Genomic DNA, 22371 nt, shown 5'->3' on the forward strand with positions numbered 1-22371 from the left:
ACAAAAATCAACAGAGTCCACAGGTGAATCTACAGTATCAGCCCTGCAGTCACACTTTCAGGAGAGTTAATCCCACCAGGCCTTTCACCCTTATCCTCTCCTTTAGTCCATGAAAACATACCAATGCTCTGCCCATCTATGTCATATATTGTGGTTGTGATGATGGGACAGGGAAACCACCTCATACTTCATTAGATCAGGCCCACATCCATTTTTCTCTCTTCAGCCATTCCCATCCATCCAGAACATTTATAAACAGCTCCATTTCCTTCCCATACCAAATCTACAGCAGCATTTATGGAGCCATCTTTTCTTCCATATAAAGCCCAACAAAATTAAAGCAAAGCCCAAATACTGTAATCTCAAAGGAACAGATGGATGGAAGCACCTGAAAAGCACCAATAATACACATGAGTTCACCTGGTGGTACTTAGATCCAAATTTCTGCCAGACACTCATGATAACAGGAACTTCAGCTCCTGTTTGCTTGGGGCTTTTTGGCCTGGGTTCAGCTTTAACCCATTTCTGTTGACAACACCAAACCACTCACCTGTATTGCTGATCTGCTTTTGCTAAGAGCAGTCTCATTCAGCTGAAGGTTCAGGGTATGGGAGCAGAAAGAACTTAGGTGAAAATGAGGAGAGGGAGACAGTGCACGTAGACAGCTGAAGTCATAAGCAAAATCACAGCCTCCAGATGGCTGAACTTTTATCTCATCTAATCCTCATATTTTTATAAGTTGGCGTGGTGTGTCCAGATTAGTATTGGACATTATAAACCAGATTAGGTTTAGTTCTGGCTAGCAGTCTTAAAAAGTGGGGTAATCATGAGGAATGTCACAGTGCAAGTCTGCTCTAAAAGCCCCTTACTGCTTGTAGCAAGCAAAATCACTGCTTTGCTATATGAGTGAAAGAAGTGTTATAAAGGCAATAAAGCCAGACAAATTATGTTAAAGTGTCCTGTTGATTAACTCCATTCTGGCAGCAGCTCAGTGAGGACAATGCAGAGATTTTCAACCTGTCCAATACTGCTATAACTGTAAAATGTTACCATTTTCCAAAAAGTTAGGATGAGTCCCAGATGTTTTCTGGCAGGATAGAATGGATGATTACCAGGGTAGTCCCAGGCTCCTGGGAACTAGGAATTTTCCTGTGATTAGGAGCCCATGTAGAGTCTAATTCTGGCCACAGTTACATTGTTATTGATTCAATAACCTCACTGGAGCTAAGCCTCACTCCTAGTTGAGAGTTACATATGTGAGATCAGGATCAGACTACATATTTCTGTCCTTGTGGACATCTCCCAAATGTCTAAGTGAGCAGGTTTTGTTTGCCCTAAGCTTTTTTGACCCGCTCACACATTTCACTTTGAAGGCAGAGCATCTGCCCTGGTCTGCTCCTCTCCAGGTGCCATATGCAGTTTTCTGGTGAAATACTGATTATCACAGCAACCTCTCTGAAGTGTAACGCGAAGGATTCTGGGGAGAACAACTTCAGCATTTAACAGCTTTCAAACAGAAAAAGCAACCATCAAATGCAAAAAGCCCTGAGGATTTACACAATAGTTTGTCCTCTATACTGAAACATTAAAAACAAGTTGACTGATTTTTACTCTGAAACTTACCCAAGTGCAAGCTGTCGACATACAACTGTTGCATCATTATTGTCCCAATGGCTCCCACAGATTGTTCCCCAGATTCCATTCAAATAAACTTCCACTGTACCTTCAAACTCATTCTTGCCACCCCGGAGTCTCACTGACCCTAGTTAAAAAAAATTAAAAATAAAACAATTAAACCTCCAAGATACTCCATTGCTCAGTTAATATATCCCACATGAAAGACTCCAAATCTCATTTTCCCTCTGCAGAGAGAGTTTCTGTGTCATGTATTAGTGAGCTGCTTCCAAGAAACACTTTGGCACACTAACATTCTTATACCATGATATACAAAAGGAGATAACCTTATTTTTAACATTTTACTACTTATACTGAAATTATATTTCTGAACCTTCTGATACTACAACTTAGCTAAAAATCTAGCAAAAAAGAAGTATGTGTAGACTACACAGTTATTTAAATGTGATTTCCTCTACCCAAATGAGCAAAAAGTGTATATATATATATATATATATATGTGTGTGTGTGTATATATATATATATAAATGCTCTACTTTTATCTTTCACAAAATTCCATCGAACTTAAGGGAATCAGAAAACAACCACATGTATTGCATAGCTCTTGCTCTGACCCATGGAACATTATGCATGTATTGGATGTCAGCAGTTTATTTTAGCCAAAGAATGCATTTGTTCATAGCTGTTCTCAGACAGAAAACTATTGGATGTAGTTCTGTTAATTCATGAGAAGTCTTTACCAAATTCTCAGACAAAGCAAGATAAAAACATAAGGAATTGTCTAAAATGGGAGGGAGGGGGAAGTCTGCTTCTTGAGAGCTGCAGAACACAGAAATCCAAGAAAATGAGCAGATGTTGCATTTTTCTATTAGGTAGTTTTACTTGGGATGCCAGATGCACGTGCTGTTGAAGGTAGCCAAGGGCCACTGCTAAAGGTGGGAAAAATGTTCCTAGGTATAACTCCACAGAAGCAGAACAGAGTCATAACAACATTTCTGTTAAATTTTCAAACATAGCCCAACTGTTTGAATTAGTATTGCCTGAAATCTCAGTTAATCCATCTGCCTCTGTTCTGTGATCTACTTAAAATTAGAAACTACACCATCATCCAGTTTGCAGGGGCTTTACCAGTGGGAGGAAATAGTCAGTGTTTGTGCCTGCATTTCATTGTATATGTGTTAGTGTTTGTGTAAATAATAACAATAATAGGGAGGTCCACTTTTTTTTCTCAGCTTGTGTCCCGGTTTTAGTTCAGTATATTTTATAAAACCGCAAAGCCAAACAACTGCCAGATAACTCGAGGAATTAATTAACCTCAAACTCGGGTTTGCATGTTCCTTTCTGCCTCCTGTTTACTTTCTCAGCAGTAGCTTACTGTGCAGTAAACTGCAAACAACATTTATTCAACTCATGTTACAGTGAGCTATCATTTCAAAGAGAGGATTATGACTGAGTCAGTTATAACAATACTGTAGACATGTTGCACATCATTTATCTGCCTTTACGATTTTTCTCTTTGTGTTTTTCTGTATGTGTCACATACAGACAGAGTCCGGAATTTTGTTTATTTCTGCTCTTCAACAGACTTTTGTGTAGACTATTATTTTCACTTGAAACATCAACTGCAGGCATAGCAAAGTGATTCCTGACATACCAGAAAGCAAGTTTGAAGATGTCATCTCCAAAAATAAGTTTATTTTAGTGCATGATTGCTTACAGTCCTGCATGACACCTACTGAAATCAATACAGTGTTTCCTGAGTACACATTACACAATGCTTCTATTCAAATATTTGAATAAGGGAGTACTTGAAGAATAAAATTCTCTTCTAAATTCTCCATGGCAGAATTTGGCTCACTCCTCCTTCTGTATTTACACAATTCCCAATGACAGCAGGGGAAGAATTCATTCATGTACATAGAGCAAAACACAGAAAGGGATTGTTAAAGGTAAATTTAAAATATTTCATCATTTAATTTAAAATATTGATTTTTACCTGATAAGTTAATCTAGAAAGAAATAAAAAGACAGCCTATTTTTACATGTAACTAATATTAAACCTGCCATTTCATAGAGCTAACCAAATATATGGAATATGCACTTTGAAGTATGTATCAACCTATATCATATGACGAGTCATAATTATGTAGCAAACAAATCAAAGGGCACACTAATGAGAAAATTATTTCTCTGGTGTTTCCTCAAAATGTTGTGGTATTCAGACACCTGGTAGTTATACTACCAGATCAAGAGCGACATTAGCTACAGTAGCAGGGATACCTCATAAAACATAACAGAGCTTTAAAATCTAGACTTTCAGTATAGTAGCTTAGTTTTTCTTTCCAACAGATAAAACCCTTACTCCATAATGAAACACAGAGCTGTGTTTCCTGTGAAAATTGATCGTAGGGAACTGCAAAATGACCAGCCTGATCTGCCATCTGTATGTTTATGCTGTATTACAAAGTATCCATTTATGCGTGAGTATTTTCATTGCAAGATGGTCAGTGTTTGTAAAATGACCAGGAAACACTTTTTCACTTCCTAGGCAGCAGCAAAACTAATATTTAGCATGATTAAAAGGATACTGGTTAATTCTTAATTTCACTGATTAAGTCTTTTGCTGTTAGATTTTAACACCTCAAGCCCATACTGCACCCGAGCACATGTGCCCAACTGGCTTCCTTCTGTGCTGCCCCTACGGCACGAGAACTGTGCAGAGGAGCACCTTCATTACCTTTTAGCAAACAGCTCTGGCTTAACTGTATGCACTGGAGGCTCTAGGTTTCTGGAGTCACAGGAATAGTAGCATCTCAGTTGTTTAAGCTATAAGTTTTCAGCTCTTTTAGTTGCTGAAGAAAACCAAATATGGTGGCAGTAGAGCTAATGCAGTAGTATCTACTCTCTGCTCTCCATCAACTCATTACAGTGTCAAGCCTCTCCTTAAAGTGCTTCTCAAACCTACACTGCCTCCACACCAAGTTCAGCAACGGAGAACGGGAGCACTGGGATCCAGCCCACAGCTCTCTGCCCTCCTCAGCACTGATCAGGAAGAGGGAGGATGAGGAGAGGTGAACTGACCCCACAATAGTTAGAAACAAGGGCACAGGACCACAGAGCAGGCCTGCTAGGCAGCTCTAGGACACACACTGTGGTCTTAGAACAGACTTAATTCAGCCTTATATTAAAAAATACAAATCTACTGTCCTGACAGAAACTCCTTATTTATAAACACTGATTGTAATTGTGTTCTAGCTGAGGTTACTGCCGGTCAATTCATGTTGTTTACATACAGTCTGGTAATTTTAGTTGTCCTGGTATCTGCCCAAGTCAGAGTCTTTCCTATGTGCTATCACTGTTTAAAGGAGATTAAGTTATACTTGCAAATGCAAGGAAGTAAGGGTATCCAGTGGGTGCTGCTGAGACTTGCTCCGCAACACCTGCCATATAGGCTCAAGATGAGACACCCAGGAAAAAAGGGAGAGGAAAACCACTCAGCCAACTTTTAATTAACTCCAAAAAGCAGAGGAGCTTCAAAGGAATTGTGCTGTTGTGATTGGCCTCTTTTCCTATGCCATTCTCCGGAGAGAGAATCTCTCATGTCCAGAGATGCTGGGTAACTTCAAACCCTGTTTTATTTTTTACATTTCCTTGGAACAAGCATTGTTACTGTGCGTGGCTGAATTGCAAATAGAATGGGAATCACTTTCACTGCTGCTGTACTTGTGTTACAAGCAGGGTTTATGGTGTTGGCTAAAGGTGTGCCAGTAGTTCCTCCATAAATTCCTGTGTCCAAAGGTTTGCAATTTGGCTGTCAATGTAGATTGGGAAAACCGGGATCAGAAGTAGAAATTGTGCCTTTTACCCCAGTGCAGTGTGCTCTGAAATGGCAGATTTAAAGCCAAGCAGAAGTAGTATTCTGAATATTGGAAATCTGTAAAAACAACAAACATTTTTATTTCTGCTTTAATTTCCAAGGTGTTCCAACGTGGGATAGCGCCACAGAAAGGCCCAGCACTGATAATTCATCTCTGTTGCCTTGAAGTCAATTAGGTAAGTCCAAAGTGTGAGGATCTCCCATTGACACCTGCTGTATATCCCATGTAGCTGCATTGTCACTTGTAGTATTTCAGAACACTAGTGGATGGTTCATAATACATACAGGAGGGTCTATCCCAGCTTCAGAATGAAACTAATTCATCAGTTTCTATGAGGTACTTGTAAAAAGCTACCTGTAGTATAGGTCAAATCTAACACCAGTTCAGGTCAATGGAAGCTTTCCTTCCCTCCCAGGATCAGGCTAAAATCAAAGAAATTAATGCTGTTGACTTCAGCAAAACTATGGATGATGCTCAGTGTGATCAATGTACGCTGTTGTCTGTCACTGTTACAATTACTTCCCCTGGCATTTGAACCTTGAAAAAGGGGTGCATCCATCAGAAGTCCTTTTTAAGAACTATCCTGAGAACTTCAGCAGATAGCAGTATTGCATACTCGAGGATGCTTATATTAGAACTTTCATAAATATTGTATATACTGAGTGTGTAATGTGCTGCATTGGTTCCTCTGCAGCAGTGAGATCCATCATGTCATCAATCAATGTTTTAAGGCTCTGAAAAAACTAAAGTGGTCAGAGCTGGAGAAAATGAGGGATCTCATGCTGTGCAGCTCTAGTAAGAGTGGTTCCAGAGGTGCTGCTTCTTAGAAGGAAAATATGGACGCTCATGTTTAAGTTTTCATCATATTTTTTCCTTTAACCCAAAAAAGCCAAAACCTCAAAAGGCCTTCCATCAACTGCCTGGACTGTAGTATAACAGGTAGGGAGAATAATCAGTGTCCAGACTATGAGCCTGAGGCTTGATTCTTCTCTCACAGAAGTTCGGTGAAGCCTTATTTGATTGGCATTAGTGGAATTACCCTGTGATAAAAGCAACTTAAATGGAAAGACTCTACAATCAGGCACTTCTGGAGATGTGTACTTTATTTCCAGTTCTGCCACTGATCTCTGGCAAAGACAACCTCTCTTGTATTGTTTCCTCTCTTTGTAATAGAAAGGAAAATAATTAACCCACTTTACTTGAAGAGCTTTAAATTACATTTGTAACAACATAGCATGATCAACATATCATGCAGAATACTGTCCATGCCACACAAACATCGTGTGGCAGCAGTTGCTTCCAGGTACTGAACTAGGCCTCTTTCTTGAAGCCTGAGTACAGTACAGGTAAATTGTTATTAGCAGTAACTAAAATACTAAATTCTGCTGGACTTATGCTGGCTCTGTGTAGAGAGCACTCTCGTATTCATTGATTTTCCTCGCTGATTTCCTTGGTTAATCATGATATTTTATACATATTTGTATTTGGTTTACTTGCTATCAAGGCATGAATAAGTAATATTACCCAGATGTCTCTCATTATAGAAGGAAGGAAATGAAACAACCAAATTTATTATTTTTAACTGTAAAACTGATTTTAGACTGGTACCACATAGTTTAATTGCAAAGGGGCTTTTATTTTTTAATTTTTCATTGTTAATGTTTAAATCTAAAGCGGTTTAATATATATACATGCACAAAATGTAGCCAATTAACTTTGCAGGTAAGTCTTAATATTTAAGCTCGAAAAACCTGGAGATTTACAGTTAAGCCTTTGAACATGGTATTGTATTCAGTTATTGCAGGTGCCTAATACCAAGTGTGGGCTTCCTTAGCCCAGGTACTAAAACAGCAGGTCAGTCTGACCTTCCCTAGCTATAAACTGCATCATAACATTGTCTTACTTGCATTTCTTTGCTTCTTGCAAGACAGGAACACACTTCAGGAGCAATGTTATAATAATGTTTGTTTCTGGGGAAGTGGCTTGATTTATTTCCATGTTCCCCTATAAGCCACCTCACAAACTCTCTACTTATTTCCTATGGCCCCCACAAAGGCTTTTGGGCAGAGGTCTGCCCTGGTGATGTCCCTGAGAGTTTACCACTGAGTCCAGCAGGAACAGATGACCCTTCCTTTAGAAAGTATTGGCTATTGTTCAGTAGCCATGTCCTCCCTCTTAGCAGGGGCCAACCTGAATTTCCTTTTTCGAGGGGAACAAAGCAGCACTCTAAAAAGACTGAAGAAACACAGCTAAACCCAAATCATGCAGTATTTTTGGTGGTTTTTTACTTACATCCCTTTCATGCTGAACTTACAGGGGATTCTGGAACTAACTTACTTTACTAAGTGCAAGATTGGGTTCTTAGCAATAAACTGCTGTGTTCTTCTTCACTATTAGATTAGACTAAGTCCTCACAAAGTATTCTGGGAACCAGACTGAAGAATTCTGAAAAAGGCTATTAATATGTTGGGCTAATTTAGAGAAGCAACTGTGGGACCCTTTCCAAAAGTGAGACCAGTTAAAGGGCATGAAGTCTTCTGCATTTTTTTTCATCTGTGTCTAGTTATGTGTTTTCCATGCCATCAGCTGCCTGGTATTCTTTCTAGGGAAACATCTGTACTGCATAACATCATTCTATCTTCTAGAAGGAGTACAACATTTCACTTGGAGCATGGCTTTGGAAGCTGCATTTTTTTTAACGTGTAAATGATCAATGTGGACCTTGGTGCCTCCATATCCTCTTCCTGTGATATTTTATACCAAAATGTATAATTATCACATTGTTCAGGTTATCATCTTTTTTTCGGACACTTGGAGCATGGCTTTGGAAGCTGCATTTTTTTTAACGTGTAAATGATCAATGTGGACCTTGGTGCCTCCATATCCTCTTCCTGTGATATTTTATACCAAAATGTATAATTATCACATTGTTCAGGTTATCATCTTTTTTTCGGACACCTTCTATGGCTATTGTTGGAAGAGAAACATAACAATCCTTTTCAGTAATCTGAAATTAAATTAATGTAAAAAACCCACAACAAACCCAACTTCCATAAGAACAAATTATTATTAATAATATTAATGATGAACTTCCTTGCTGACCTTGTGCTATTAGAAAATATGTAAAAGGAAGGGCAACAAAGCAGGGAAATTTAATTTTTATTGCAATGATTAGGCTTGATCATTTTTAGTATAGATAGGACATAATCCTTATATAGGTGGGAGATAATACCAGAGTGATGCAGGAGAAAATGTGAAATCATTCAAAGCCAGACTGTGCTATTGACATTTAATGTCGATACTGATGAAATGTAAAGCTGATCAAGGGCTGAATGCTGAAATTGCTGCTCAGTCCTTACACACTGAAAACTCCCCTGAAGTCAGTGGGAGTTCAGCTGGGAGTGTGTGGGGAGGGAGCACAGATCTCTTGGCTCCGTTTACAGATGTCCTCGACCACCATCGCTAACTTGTGAGCCCCAAGATACGGGGTAAAAAAAGACAGACAGACAGACAGACAGACAGACTGTGTGAGCAGATCGCCTTTAGAGCAAGGCATCCTTCTGCTTCTCCTTCTGCCACTTCACTTCTGTAGACCAAGTGCTTCCCGGAGAAGCGCACCCCGTTACAAAGAAGAGAATGCCAGCCAGCCTTGGCTAGCTGAGCCTACTGAACACTCACAGCACAGCTTCGAAACGCGATTTACCCACAATTAGAAAATTGCGGCGGAATAACCTCTGGTGGGACCTTGGTCCTTCCGCTGCACCCGCTAATGCACAAGTTTAACTCTCCTCTCGGAACAGCTTTGGCTGTCACGTTGGCAAACGGTGCCCGTCCTCCCGTTCCCCGTTCCCTCCGCGACGGGGAAGCGGGTCCGGGATGGGAGAAGAGAACGCCGCCGCCCGGCCGAGGCTCTCCCGGTCTCTCTGTGCCTCTCCCCGTCCCGCGGACCCCGCGCACCCTCCCGCCGCGCTCCCCGCCCGCCCGTCCGCACTCACCTTGCTCGCAGCCGGCGCGGCCCCGGCCGGCCCCGGGGGCGCAGCCGGGCCGCCCCTCGGCGCCGGGCAGGGCGCAGGAGCTGCGGCGTCCCCGCGGCGCCCGGCCCGCCGCCCCCCGCCGCGGCAGCGCGGCCGCCGCCGGTGCCCAGGGGCGCTGGGCCGCGGGGAAGCCCCCGGCGGGGCAGCCGGCGGGGGGCTGCGGGGGGCGGGCGGCCGGGAGGCCGGCGGAGACTTGCCCCGGCCCGCGGGCTCCGGGCAGCGTCCCTATCACCAGCGCCACCACGAAGCCGGCCAATGTCATGGTGCCAGTCCCGCCGGCTCGGGTCCATCTCCCCCTCTCATCGCGCCCGGGATGCGAGGGGGGAAGGCGGGGCCGCGGCGTCCCGCTAATCCCCGTCGCCGCACACCCCTCCCGCGGGGGCAGGGCGAGCGGGGCGCGGGGAGCCGCGCAGCCCCGCCGATGCCGCCTGCCCACCTACCTGCCGCAGCCTGCCCAGCGCGGCGGGGAGCGGAGGGGAGCGGCCGCCCGGACACCCCCGCGCCCTCCCCGGCCGCCCCCCGGGTTCTGCGCTGCCCGCGGTCCCGCCGCAGCCTCTCAGGCTCACCCCGCTTCTCTCTCGCACTTGGGGCTCCCCTACCAGCCACCTTCTCGGCCCGCGGCTGTGTCTCCCCCGACCTCCGACAGCCTCACAAAGAGCAGAAGGAACCCGGGCAAAGCCTGGCCTGGGGAGCGCAGCTTCGGGGCGAGAGGGTCAAAACGCAGGGCGGCTGGGGCGGCAGAGGGATGGAGAGATCCCCAGACGTGTCAGCGGGGAACAAAGGGGCTGGAAACAAATGCCATGAAATGTCTTCGAGGGTTTAGCATTATCCCAGCCCCATGTGCTCTGAATAGTAATCTGCTTATTCCCAACCGCTGCCGAGGACTGCATGACCTGATCATCTCTGATTTCCTTTTTCCACCGGGATGGCTGTCAGTTACTTTTGCTTCTTTGTATCATACTGTTTAGTTTTTCGTTTGGATTAATTATTTTTTAATTCACCTCTGATTTTAATCTATGCTGTTCATATATTGTAAAGTCCAGTTCTGCCTGATGGCAGAAATTGCCTTTATTTGGCAATTTGTCACTAGTGTGAGTCTGTAGATTCACATCTCTATAGGATCTTTTTTCCTCTCTAATTTTTTTGTCTGGAATGTGTTTATTTGGTTTCTGGGCAAGCACATCTGTATTTCCACAAGCTTTCGTTGTGACTGGAGTCTAAAAGAAAGAGGGTGCTTCCTGCTTCCCAGGCAGGATCCCATGTAAAGAGCGTTCCTTCCTTTAGCAGCCTCCAAGCTGTTCAAAAGGTGTAAAATGCAACTTGACCAGTTTAAAGTTTTTGTTCATAAGAACAAAAGACCTCCAGTGCTGAGGAAAGCAGGTCCCACAGTGTTTGGGATTACTTGTATTCACTTTAGTCCTGCTCATCTGTCGTTAATTTCTTATTGCAGCATTACAGTTTGTATTTTAACTCACAAAGTTAAAGAATACTCTGCTGGGGTTTCTACAGCAACATGATAACTATGCTATCACATTGTCTCTTGCACTTCTTTGTGGATAGAAGCACACAGGTTTCTTGCTGAGGTTTCTTCTGGGAATATGTATATGTATTAGTTTAGAAAACACCAGGACTAGCAAGAGTTTAATTTGTTTTCAAAATATTTTAATATATACAAGATGTTAGCCTAAAAACAACTCATTATGACCATTTTTAAATTGTCTGAAATTCTGTTTCTGTCATGACAAGTTGGTTGCTTTTATCTTTTTGAAGGACCGGTTGAAAGCATGCTCAGCCTAGCTGGTTAAGGCTTCCTTCATTGCCTAGTAAACACTTCTTGGCATCACAGTAGCAGCAATATTTAATTTTCCCTGACCTAAGTTCTTTTTCTGCCCCCCTGTAGCCTGGAAGGGTTCTGCTGATCAGCACAGGGGGAAGAGAACAAATGAGTATGATGAATCTTGCAAAATGCTTGAGGCAAAGCTTTGAGCCTGGCACCTATTCATGTATTCTGATTGCATTCTTCTCCCCGAGGTGTGTGGGCTAGCAGGAACCTCAGTGCACTGAACTTTCCTTACCTAGGTAGGGTAGAGGTGTTTGGCCTTCAGGTTGAAAAATGGTACTAAGCAGGAGGTGGGGGGAAAAGAGGGGAGGCTACACAGGGAAAACGGTTTGGAAGCAACTAGGATTCTGTAAGGAGCCTCAAGAAGAAAAAAGCAGTTGTCATAAGGATTCCCTCCCAAGACAGGGTTCAGGTTTAATCGAATGATCCACATGTACAAATTCACTCTTGAACATTTTCATTTTTATCATGACTGTTGTTTTTGATGCAATCTTATAAGGAGAATGAGCCTTCTTTTGTTTTAATAACTATAAATGCACTTTCACTCAGAAAATAATGCTTTTGTTACAATTTACAAATTAGGGAGTTGATCTGGCTCCCATTCAAGACATTGATAATAGTCTCACTGTAAAAAGGAGGGGCCCTTTTCCAACAAGTCCTGGAGCTGGTGCAGTTTGTTTTCCCAGGCTGAATGCTTTGCAGTTTGGTTGCAGCTTCTGTCTTTGCTCGAGCATTTACAACTGTCTCCCCCATATGGTTTCTCTTGTGTTTGAACCTGTGTGAGCTTGTGCAGTTTTTCCTTTGGCTGTGGCACTTACAGGTGCCATGTATAAAATCACTCTCATCTGCTGCATTACTTCTATCACACTTGCAGGAAGCTCATTATCTCTGGGACTTCTACCTCTGTCACATGTCTCACAATCAGTTGAAAAATATTGGGAAGAGCAAAGACAAAGCAAGAGTTACATTGGACAGACTGTGTTTTTGAGAACCTTTATTCTTCTGATCATCACTCTTAAACTAACAGTAAAAAACTGCACTCTGTTTTAAGGGTGGGCTTCATACATTTATAAAACAAGAAACAAGGGCTTATTATGCTGGTATAGCTGTTAGAGCTTTAAAAAGATGCCAAATATGAGATGTGCTTAGTGCATTTGGTTGCCTTAAAAAGTTTTCTCTCTGCTGTAGAAAACTGTTGAAAACTCATTCACAAACTGAAAAAGAAAAGGGAAGAGAAAATATGTTTGCTTCGTTAGGGAAATAGGCAAGTAGTTCTTTGGAAACCTCAAGAGGTCTCAGTGAATCTGGGTGTTACATACAGCTTGGATTCTGAAATTAAAGTATTCAGCTTTTCAGAAAAAAATTGGCACAAAGTGCCGAAAAAATAATAAATCTTTGGAAACTGTACTAGTTATACTTCTGCAGCAGCACTGTGGGATTTAAAGTCAGTAATCTATGTTTAACAAGGCCTGCATTTTTATAGAGAAACAAAGGCTTGTTTTGGTCTTTTGAGACTGGTAGAGAAAATAATCCATTAAGATGCAGTGGGTTAACTGGCTCCAGCTGAAGTACATAACAATTCTCCTTTTTACAAAAAATTTTCAATACTTAGTATTTAGCTTATACCTCATACACAGAGTTAGTACCTATTGACAGAAGTCCAGGAAACAATGCTCATGACCAAAGTTAGGAAATCTGTGCTGTGCGCTGACAACTTCCAAGAGAGCAGTTGTAGGAAATTGTCTGCCAGAATAGGCCTTAATTTCTGTACAATTCCACAGGGTTGGCTGCTTTTTTGTCTCCTGATATTTGACAGTCCTAGTACCAAATTGTTGATAAAACAAAGAATAATAAATAGTTCATAGTCATGGATGGATCTGACCACTCCAACACCCCCCACTCTTCCCATATTTCCATTTCTCAGGTATCCTGAGGAATCTGTGCACAGAGAAATGGAAATATTGGAAGTACTCACATAGTATAGCAGCAGCGTGAGTTATTCATATCTGCAAGGCTTAAAAGGAAGCTTCCTTCTTCCTAATAGTTTTCTAAAAGCACTTGATAGTTCTTCCCTGTCACTGGCTCTGCTTTTGCATCAATTGTGTGAGGGTTATTAGAGGACTAATTTTCAGTAAATGATTCTTGTGAATAGGTGAAAGTATCTGATGTGTGGGTTATACATGCAAAAATAGTAGTCCTGTGATTCAAAAACATTTAATACCCAGCATTTAAAATTCAGCTGGAGAATCAGTCTAATTCTGCTTCATTTGAATCAATAGCAAAATTCACTGATTAGCCTCTTCCTGTGTTCAGTAAAGCTGCTTACCTTTATTTTCGAGTAGCTCATGCAGTTTGCTGTCAGCAGGGATTTTAGAAAAGCTGAGCACTTCCAGCTGTTGGTGGAATTCAGTTAAAATACTATTGGCAAGTGAAGGCCTGAGTCAGTCCTATCTGACTGCCACTGATAGCCCTAACCCCAGGTATTCCCTCCTGCATTCCCTCCTGCCCAGGTCAGCGGAGATGAGATAGATCAGAGCAAGGGCTGACTTCAGGCAATGAGATATGTGAAATTCCCCCAGGAAAGAAGTACAGAGCAGACAGAATGTAGCCAAACAGCCAGGCACAACACACTGTCATTAAATTATTTTCAGACTATCCAGCTAATAATTTCTTACTATTATTTCTTTACACGATCAACTGTGTAGGGGCCAATAGATCAAGTGCTGGAATCAATGGGAAAACTTAGGCACGTGACCTAGTGGGGACTGGGTGAGATCAAACAGCACCAGACAGGGGCTGAAATCAGGACTAGGAGAGGAAGCAAGGCTTCACACAAAGGAGACTTCCATGTGCAAAATGAACCATGGAAAGGGTGCTGAAATGAGTCAACGTTTTCAGGATGTAAGTCAGCACTCTTATAAAATAATTTTATTCATTAGTGTCATTCTTTTTAACTACACGGGCAGCAGAAATTTGAAATGCTGCCAAGTCTGACTCAAAATTAATTTGGGTTTGTGCTTATGTGGAAGAGAATAGGCCTTTTGTCCGTAATTCCATATAAGCTCCATAGGGTGACCCTGCATTACACAGGATGTAACTGAACAGCCTATAATTGATGAGGTTTCCATTACCACATAACACAGTCCACACAGTAATGAGATCACAGAAAAACCTTCTTTAAAGTGTTAAGTACTTTCTTGTACAACAAGCTGAGTTCATACTAGAAGGCACTAAGAAACACGACTTCCTGGAACAAGGCAAAAAGAAACCTGACTTCCTGGGGCTGGTCAATACATAGGTGCATGTGTGCCTAACCCTGGGTTACACAGACACCATGAAATAATTGCAGCTAAAACTGAAAGGTAAATTGAATCATGCAAAACTGGGGAACACTGTTCAATACAGTGAATGGGGGAAAAATGCTGTTTCAGCTGAGATGGTTTGGCCATGGTTTATGGTCCTGTTCAGGCAGTCACAACGGAATGGTGTAAAGGCTGTGTTTTGTGTTGTTTCCATGAGCAACCTCCCAGCACTCCTTATGTTCCTCTCCCAGAAGGACCAGTTAGCAGATCCCAAGTGTGCTGTGCCATGTGGCAGAGTGGGGAGTGAGACTGGAGTGTGAGAGCAGGAGTGCCCCAGCCTGCCTGTGTAAATACAGCAGAGGTGCTGCTTTCTATCCTGATGCTCGGAATGGGAAGCCAATGTGGCATCCCATATGTTGCAGTCTGTTAACTAGGTGAAAGGTGAGGTTGTGTAGCCAGTCTATAAATAAGCATATTTAAAGAGGCAAGAATATGCCAAAGAGGATATTATGAAGAAGTAGAATGGAAAATTATGTTTGTTAACAAACTCAGTGGAGTTTTGCTAAGAAATGGAACTTCAATTCCAAACCTGACAACCCTGGATGTATGTGGGATTTAGTACTTGAGTCAGGTTTTTAAGGGAGAGGAAATATGAAAAAAAAAACTTCAATGTTTCCTTCATCATAAATCACACACTTTGGACTCTTTTTCTTGTAGAAGGTGGCCCTTACAAATGAATCAACATTAGGTAAGCCTGCCACAGAGCAGGATGGAGCCCTATTTATTCAAAACATCCACTGTCAGTGAGGACAACTGGTTCACAGAGCTGAGATATATGACCTTCTACAATTTCCTCTGACATTCATGGGCTAAGAAGGTTCCCTGGGGTAAACAATGCTTTATAAACGCAGTTGTTTAAGTTCTTCTCTCACAAACAATCCAGGTAGGCCCTTCCAATGATTGATGCCTGCAATGGTAGCAGGTGTCTTTTCTTTGTTCAGAGATAATATTCTGAAAACATTTCTTAATAATATCTATTTCAAAACTTTGCATTTCATAGTCATGAAGTGTAAGTGCAATGGAAATGCCAAACCACAGAAAGTGAGTCAGGCAGGGTTGCTTTGTGTTTTCATCTTCCACCTAACCCAAGTCTCATCTTCCCATTAGCAGCAATAGAATGAGGCATTTCTAATATTTACTGCAGGAATTCTTCAGTGTCCTGTGGAAAATCCAACAGCACCGTACATACAATGTGTAAATAAGGCTTTTTCTTCTGCATTTTCAGAGGGATGCAGGAATTGCTTCAGTGCTAAGCTACATTCATGCAGTGACCCTTCAATTATTTGATTTATCTTCATTAACATAATCCTCTGTTACCGAAACAAGAAAGGATGAAGTGGGTTACAGCTGCATTTTTATACTTTTTAGACAGTTATTAAAATATAACTATAGCATATTTAAACATGTAAAATAAAAAGAGAAGGGGAAAGTTATAAATACATGTTGGAGCAGAAATAGTTTGGTCCATGAAGCCATATTTAACATATTATAAACTTTGAGTTTCTAAATGTTTTTGATCTTGAAAGGCAGCAAACACTTCAGATTAGCATAAACCTTGCCATGAGGGCATTTGGTCTACAGTTTGAAATGCAAAGCAAGACATGTTCCTTTTTTTATCTTTCCCCTTCTGTATATGTATACAACTATAAAACAGCCCATGTAGTTTATTTATTTAACAAAATATTTTGCAGGGACCCCATTTTAAACAAAAAAATCTATTTAATACACCTGTAATTTCTTCATATGCTTCAGCAGTGCACTCTTAAAATATAACTCACTAGATATGACTTTTAAGACTTCTAAGTCCTATTAACATAAAAATACAGCTATATATTTTTAAAAAGTTACATATTAGCATGTTTCAATGCACATTTTCTCAGAGGCAGAGAAGAATCAAATATAATTCTCCTGTCACTTACTGTTATTTAGGTTTGGTCTTTGTTGATCTCCAAGTGCTGAACTAATTGACAATGTAAAGAATTTCCCATGTTTCCAAAAGTCAGGTTTACATGTATTATTTTTAATCAGTTTTCAGATAGACTTTTAGAAGGATATTGCTATTATATACAAATTGAGAAATTTATTGTATGTGAACTTGAAAACAATGTCTCACAAAGTTAGAACAAAAAGCAGTCAGGATTTACCACTTCTTATTTTTGATCTCTGTCAGGATTGAAAAGAGAGACCTGAACCATGTTAGATATTCATATGACTCTTCTGCTACATGTTGCCTGCTCGTGACTCACCACTGAAATAGAGGTTTGGTCAACATTACCCAGATTTATTCCTACTTATATTTTTAATATTTGGGGGGTTTGAGAAAGAAGTCATAAAAGCTGCATTCTATTATTATTAATAGTTTGGAATATGAACATCATTGTTCCAAAGGAACATGTTCTTATACTTAATGAAGGGAAAGCTAAAAAAAAAAAGTCAGTTTATATTTATTTGACTTAAGGAGACTGGGATTTATTGGTCTATATTGGAAGCACTAGGACTAATTGTAGATTATCTTTTGTTTTACTTGCAGCTTCAATTATTTGAGAAGTTTAGCAGTTAAGGAGGGGAATATATTGTTGAGTGTTTATAAACTATGTTCTGTTTGCTATATCGGTTAATAATTTCATCAAAATCAGGGAGTATTCTCACGTTAGTGAACAGATATTGTACATGATGAATACGAGCCTTAGTTTGCCCATATTGTTACCATTTCAAAAAATATAAATCTCAGCAATTCCTAGCTTGCTTTCACAAATATCTACAGAGCTGGAGCACCCCTTTCACACTGATTGATTTAAAGTGACTCACAAAGATGCATTTGCTGCTTGTGCCTGCTTTCAACATTTTAGTGGAAATTTTAAACTGCAACCACACAGGCTTGAAAATAAATAAGGTGAGGCTCCTGTGTAGGGTTGTGAGGAGATTCTGCACAAGATGGGATCAGAGCTGGCTTTGCACTATTGAACTTGTGGTTAGAACAACACTGGCATTGTGCAGACCTGTGACAGACATTTGCACTTAGATTGCCTTCATTGCCACAGAATGGGGGTGGGAAGGGCAGGGATGAAGGGCGACAGATGAAGAAGGAGGACAAAGATGGAAAATTCCATCCCTTTTGGATGGAAAATTCCAGTGCTGTAACAATTGGCAAAACAAACTGATTTCTTTTAATCTTCATTGTTGGCTTAATCATCCCTTATTCTTCTCGACTTGTGACTGATGTCCCTTTCTTATCTCCTCTGATCCCTCTTGTCCCATTATTATGATTTCCCCATTGCTATTTTCTTCACAATCTAATGACTCTGGGGAATTACACGTCCCAACTTACTATTTTCATATTTAGTCATCTTGGCTGGGGTAATGATATGTCAACTGAAAAGTAAAAGTAAAAATTAAAATTAAGCCTGTTGGCTTTGGAGATTTTTGCTATGGATATAGTATACAAAAGGTAGACAGTGACTTGTCCTGTTTTTATATTGATCTGTTTAGCAGGCCATTTATTTGTGTAAATAAACACTGTGTTACAGTACACACTACTTTTTGTACTTTAGACTTTTAAACAGTTATTTTACCCAATACCTTCTAATAGTGTATAACTAAATCCTACTAGACCAAATACCCAGTTACATTAAGTAGAAGTACTGCTAAGTTTATTGTAAAATTTCAAAACCTCTCATTGTTTTTTTATTATGATTATTATCCTATTTTGGAAATAGATCTCATAATTTTGCCATTAGTTTCAACAGAACCTTCATTTGGCTCTTAGAAATCAAATAACTTCTGCTTGGAGCTGTAGAGGTGGACTTGCAGTTTTAATAATAGGATCATAGAATGCCAGGTTGGAGTGGACCTCAACAACCATCTGGTCCAGACTCTTTTGGAAAAAGCACAGCATCCTTAAAGGTGTCCAGTGTTGGGAAATCCACCACTTCCCTAGGGAATTTATTCCAATGGTCATGTGTAGTCCATATGTCCACTTTTTTCCCCCTGTATATGTAGGTTTTTTTCCTAAATCTACTTTCTGAAACTCCTAGAACCCAGGAAAAGTAAAAAGCAGAAGAATAACTCCTTTCTCTAGAATTTAACTACAAGCCATCTTCCAGAGTAACAGTTTTCATATTTCTTTACTGCCTTCTCTCTGTACTTCTGGTGCTTCTGAAGCTGTGGTTGCACATTTGCTGCAAAATAATCCAGGCTGGGTTAAAAGATTGGCCAGATCTTTTTTCCTGCTCTGGTTTATTCCACAACCACACAGAAATCACAATGGATAGAATGCCATGAACGTGGAAATAAGTGGCAGATCCAGGAGCTGTTTAACTTACTGTGTTATAAACTTAAACAAGAAAGCATTAAGCTGCAGATATGGAAAAACTGAGTGTTCCTAGAAGCCATAGTTAACTGGTAACACTGTAAATGCTCTGGAAAACACAGAAGTAAATGGGAGATTGGGAAAAGAAGATAAACAATAAATTTAGGGAAAAATACTCCATCTAATTAGCTGTGGAAGGTATTCAGGAAAACATTAAATATATAGATATCAGGTAATATATAAGGATGATTTTTCTGGAATACAAAGACTTCAGACATACGAGGTTTTCAGTGTACAAAGCTGCCATATACTGTAACATTCTGTACAGAAACACCTGGTCACAAAACAGCTCTGAGACAAAGTAAGAGTATTATAATCAAATAAAATATGCACAAGTACCAAATGAAAACACAAAAATGGATGTGATTGTTTTGCAAGCATGATAGAACACAATTTCTGACTGTAAGATAAAACTGGCAGTATTATTTTAATATCCTATTTGAAAAACATAGCTAAAGCAGGAAAGTGATACATAATATTTTCTGATCTCAGTGCTTATAGAGTTAAGTCTAAGTTGGAAAACACCGAGATGTATAGAAATATGGCTCTTTGTTATTCAAAGCATAACACATTCACACTTCTTTAACGCTTTGGTTTGTAGTAGTAAAGCCAGCAGGTGTCATGTCCTCAGATTTGTGCTGCCCTTGAGTGGACCAAATTCAGCTCAGTGAACAAACAGTATCACTGAAGTTTGTATAATGAGTAGAGATTTGGTCCTGCCTCACTAAGGGGGCAGTGTTAAAGTGAGAAAGGGGCCATTTGGGGGCAGTGTTAAAATGAGTAAATACATGGCTAGATGTAATTCAGCATACAGCTGCACTCCATCCTCTTTTCACATGGCATATGGCATATTTTAAGGCATAGACATTTCTATTAAAAAGCCAGTTGTATTTTAACACATTCTTGAATGTGATGGGAAGCCTGATGTCCAAAAGACATGAGACTTGGGGGGAAAAAAGGTAAAACAGCTAACTCCTACCTTTTGCTATAGAAATTACCACTGAATTTGTAGAATAGAATAAACTAGACTAGACTAGACTAGACTATTACCTGGTCCAACTGCCTGACCACTTCAGGGCTGACTGAAAGTTAAAGCCTGTTGTAGGGCATTGTCCAAATGGCTCTTAAACACTGACAGGCTCGGGGCATCAACCACCTCTCCAGGCAGCCTTCTTCAGAGTTTGACCACCCTCTTGATAAAGAAATCCTTCCTAACATCAAGCCTAAATAGCTGCAAAGAGAATGTCTTGAATTAAGAATACAGTCTATATTTTTGGTAGTTTGTGACATTTCTAGAACAAAACATGTTCATCTGAGGAATTCTTAAAAGCGGGAATCAGTTCCCTGCAATTTAACAAATCCAATGCAAGAGGGTCTTAAAACCCTCTCTTGGCCCATCCACATTTTTCAGCAAAACAGAATTCAGTTCAAAAAGCTGCTCTAACTCTGCTCCAATCCTGCTGTTCATCTGGCAATATTGGATACTGCTTGAAGAATCCAGAACAATGTTTAATTCAGGACATTTAAGAAATTACTTTATTCGATGTAGGGGAAATAGAAATATTTTTATAATTTTTTAAACTTTTGTGTGCAAGTTACTTATTCTTGCTACAAAGTAGAACGAAATATGATGCTATACAAAATCAAAGGAATTAAATAGGAATTCAAAATCCCTGTCAATTGTAAACTCCAGGTATGATCAGTTGATGCAAAGGCAGCAGCTCGTGTGCTGTGAGCACAGGCAACATCAAGGCTTGATGTCCATCCCAAAGGACATGTCCAACTCTGGATCAAATGGCAATGCAACTTGACCTAGATGGAGTGTGAAATCGCAGCACATGCCTGTCAAATTATCCAGAGTGCATGGCAGGGTGTTTATGAAGGCTCTGTTGGCTGTGTGTTGGCTTGCTAAGGACAAGCAGTGCTGGCCTAATAAAAACTCTGCTGCTCCTTAGTTACTTCTAGGAGATTTTTTAGCAAAATTGGAAGTCTTACAGTGAGTTTGTACAGATTCAGGGTTGGAGTGGTTTTGCAATACGCTCCTTAAGTCAGATCTGCCTCCTTGCAGGAACACAGCTGCCAAGGCAGAGGTAGGAAAGTTGCACAGCCACAGTCACTGGGTGTGGGGATACTATCACTTATTCAAAATAAGCTCCAAAATTCAGGTTACCAACTTTTAAAGATATTTTTAAAGAGGTATATTTGGGTACTTGACTAAAAGCATGGGGAAAGGGACATGAAGTAGGAAGAGTGTGATGTTGGTCCATGTTAACATCTATTTTTCTACTATAATCTATTTTTATATTTTCTATTTTTCTATTTGTCTGTTTTGAGTTAAAAGATAAACTTTTATTTCCATCTAGTGCCTTTAATTTATGAATTTATTGAGCATCTCATTGGGGATAATGTAGTTTGAGGTTTGTGATGTGAAGAACAATTAAAGTGAGCAAACAGCGTTAAATTAAGCAGTTTGGGCCTAATTCTCTGTAACTTCTACAGTAATTTCTACTAACACAAAATAACTAGCAGTGTTCTGCAAAATGGAGTAGCCTAGACTTGAATATATGCCAGTGTAACACAAGTATGAATTGTTAGTGTTTTATAAATATTTTATAATGCTATGAATGGTTAAAAAAAGTGGCATAGAATGTCTGCTGATTACACAACCACCTGACAGTGGAAGTAGATACAAGTAGGCCGGAGGACAGGATTTGAAATCAAAATTATTGCAACCAAATCAAAATTATTGCAACAATAGAAATAATTAAAAAGATTGAATGCACATCAGCAAAGAGAAGCGAAAGGTAATGTACTCAAGGATAATCAGTTAAACAAAAAGAGGATGAGAAACAACTGGCTTCATAAATTTGAAGGGAAAAATCTGGAAAATGGATCAAGGGTGATGGCAATTCAACAAAGTCAAGGACCAGGATAACTGCACTGAGATGCTTAAGCAAGTCAGTCGCCTGCAGCACATCCTACATCATGTCTGTATTTCACAGTCCAATTGAATCCTCATTGGGGAAGAGGCATTCATGAAAGAGCTGACTTGGTGATTCCAGGAGGCAGAAGGAAACACAGCAGGGTGAAAAGAAATGTGATGAGTCTTCCCAGACGCTGGGGACTGTTGCAGAGGAGAAGCAAATAACTTCTGCACGCTCATGGCAAACCGTATGAAATGCATTTCTCTTGCTGTCCATATGGAATCAAGGTTGTAAATTCCAGCAAGGAGTATTTAGAGTGGAGAGTAGGA

At 40.5% G+C, this 22371-nt stretch overlaps 2 protein-coding genes across 2 annotated transcripts in view; one reads left to right on the forward strand and one right to left on the reverse strand.

The window, feature by feature from the left end:
* PRSS12 (serine protease 12) overlaps positions 1 to 9869 on the reverse strand; it is a 32448-nt gene extending 22579 nt beyond the window's left edge. Inside the window, exons 1-2 of the mRNA XM_051804848.1 lie at positions 9509 to 9869; positions 1624 to 1762 (exon numbers count right to left, since the gene is read on the reverse strand). Of these exons, the coding sequence (XP_051660808.1) occupies positions 1624 to 1762; positions 9509 to 9809 (440 nt within the window). The 5' untranslated portion in view covers positions 9810 to 9869. The remainder of the gene's footprint in view (positions 1 to 1623; positions 1763 to 9508) is intronic.
* LOC127478752 (bifunctional heparan sulfate N-deacetylase/N-sulfotransferase 3) overlaps positions 1 to 16937 on the forward strand; it is a 256760-nt gene extending 239823 nt beyond the window's left edge. Inside the window, exons 21-22 of the transcript XR_007907325.1 lie at positions 5614 to 5688; positions 16920 to 16937. The gene's annotated coding sequence lies outside the window, so the exon portion shown is untranslated. The remainder of the gene's footprint in view (positions 1 to 5613; positions 5689 to 16919) is intronic.
* Positions 16938 to 22371: the final 5434 nt, after the last annotated feature.

The sequence above is a fragment of the Manacus candei genome, unplaced genomic scaffold (genome assembly GCF_025592945.1).
Source record: "Manacus candei isolate 608988 ecotype Guabito, Panama unplaced genomic scaffold, ASM2559294v1 h1tg000062l, whole genome shotgun sequence".
In the NCBI taxonomy this organism is placed as follows: domain Eukaryota; kingdom Metazoa; phylum Chordata; class Aves; order Passeriformes; family Pipridae; genus Manacus; species Manacus candei.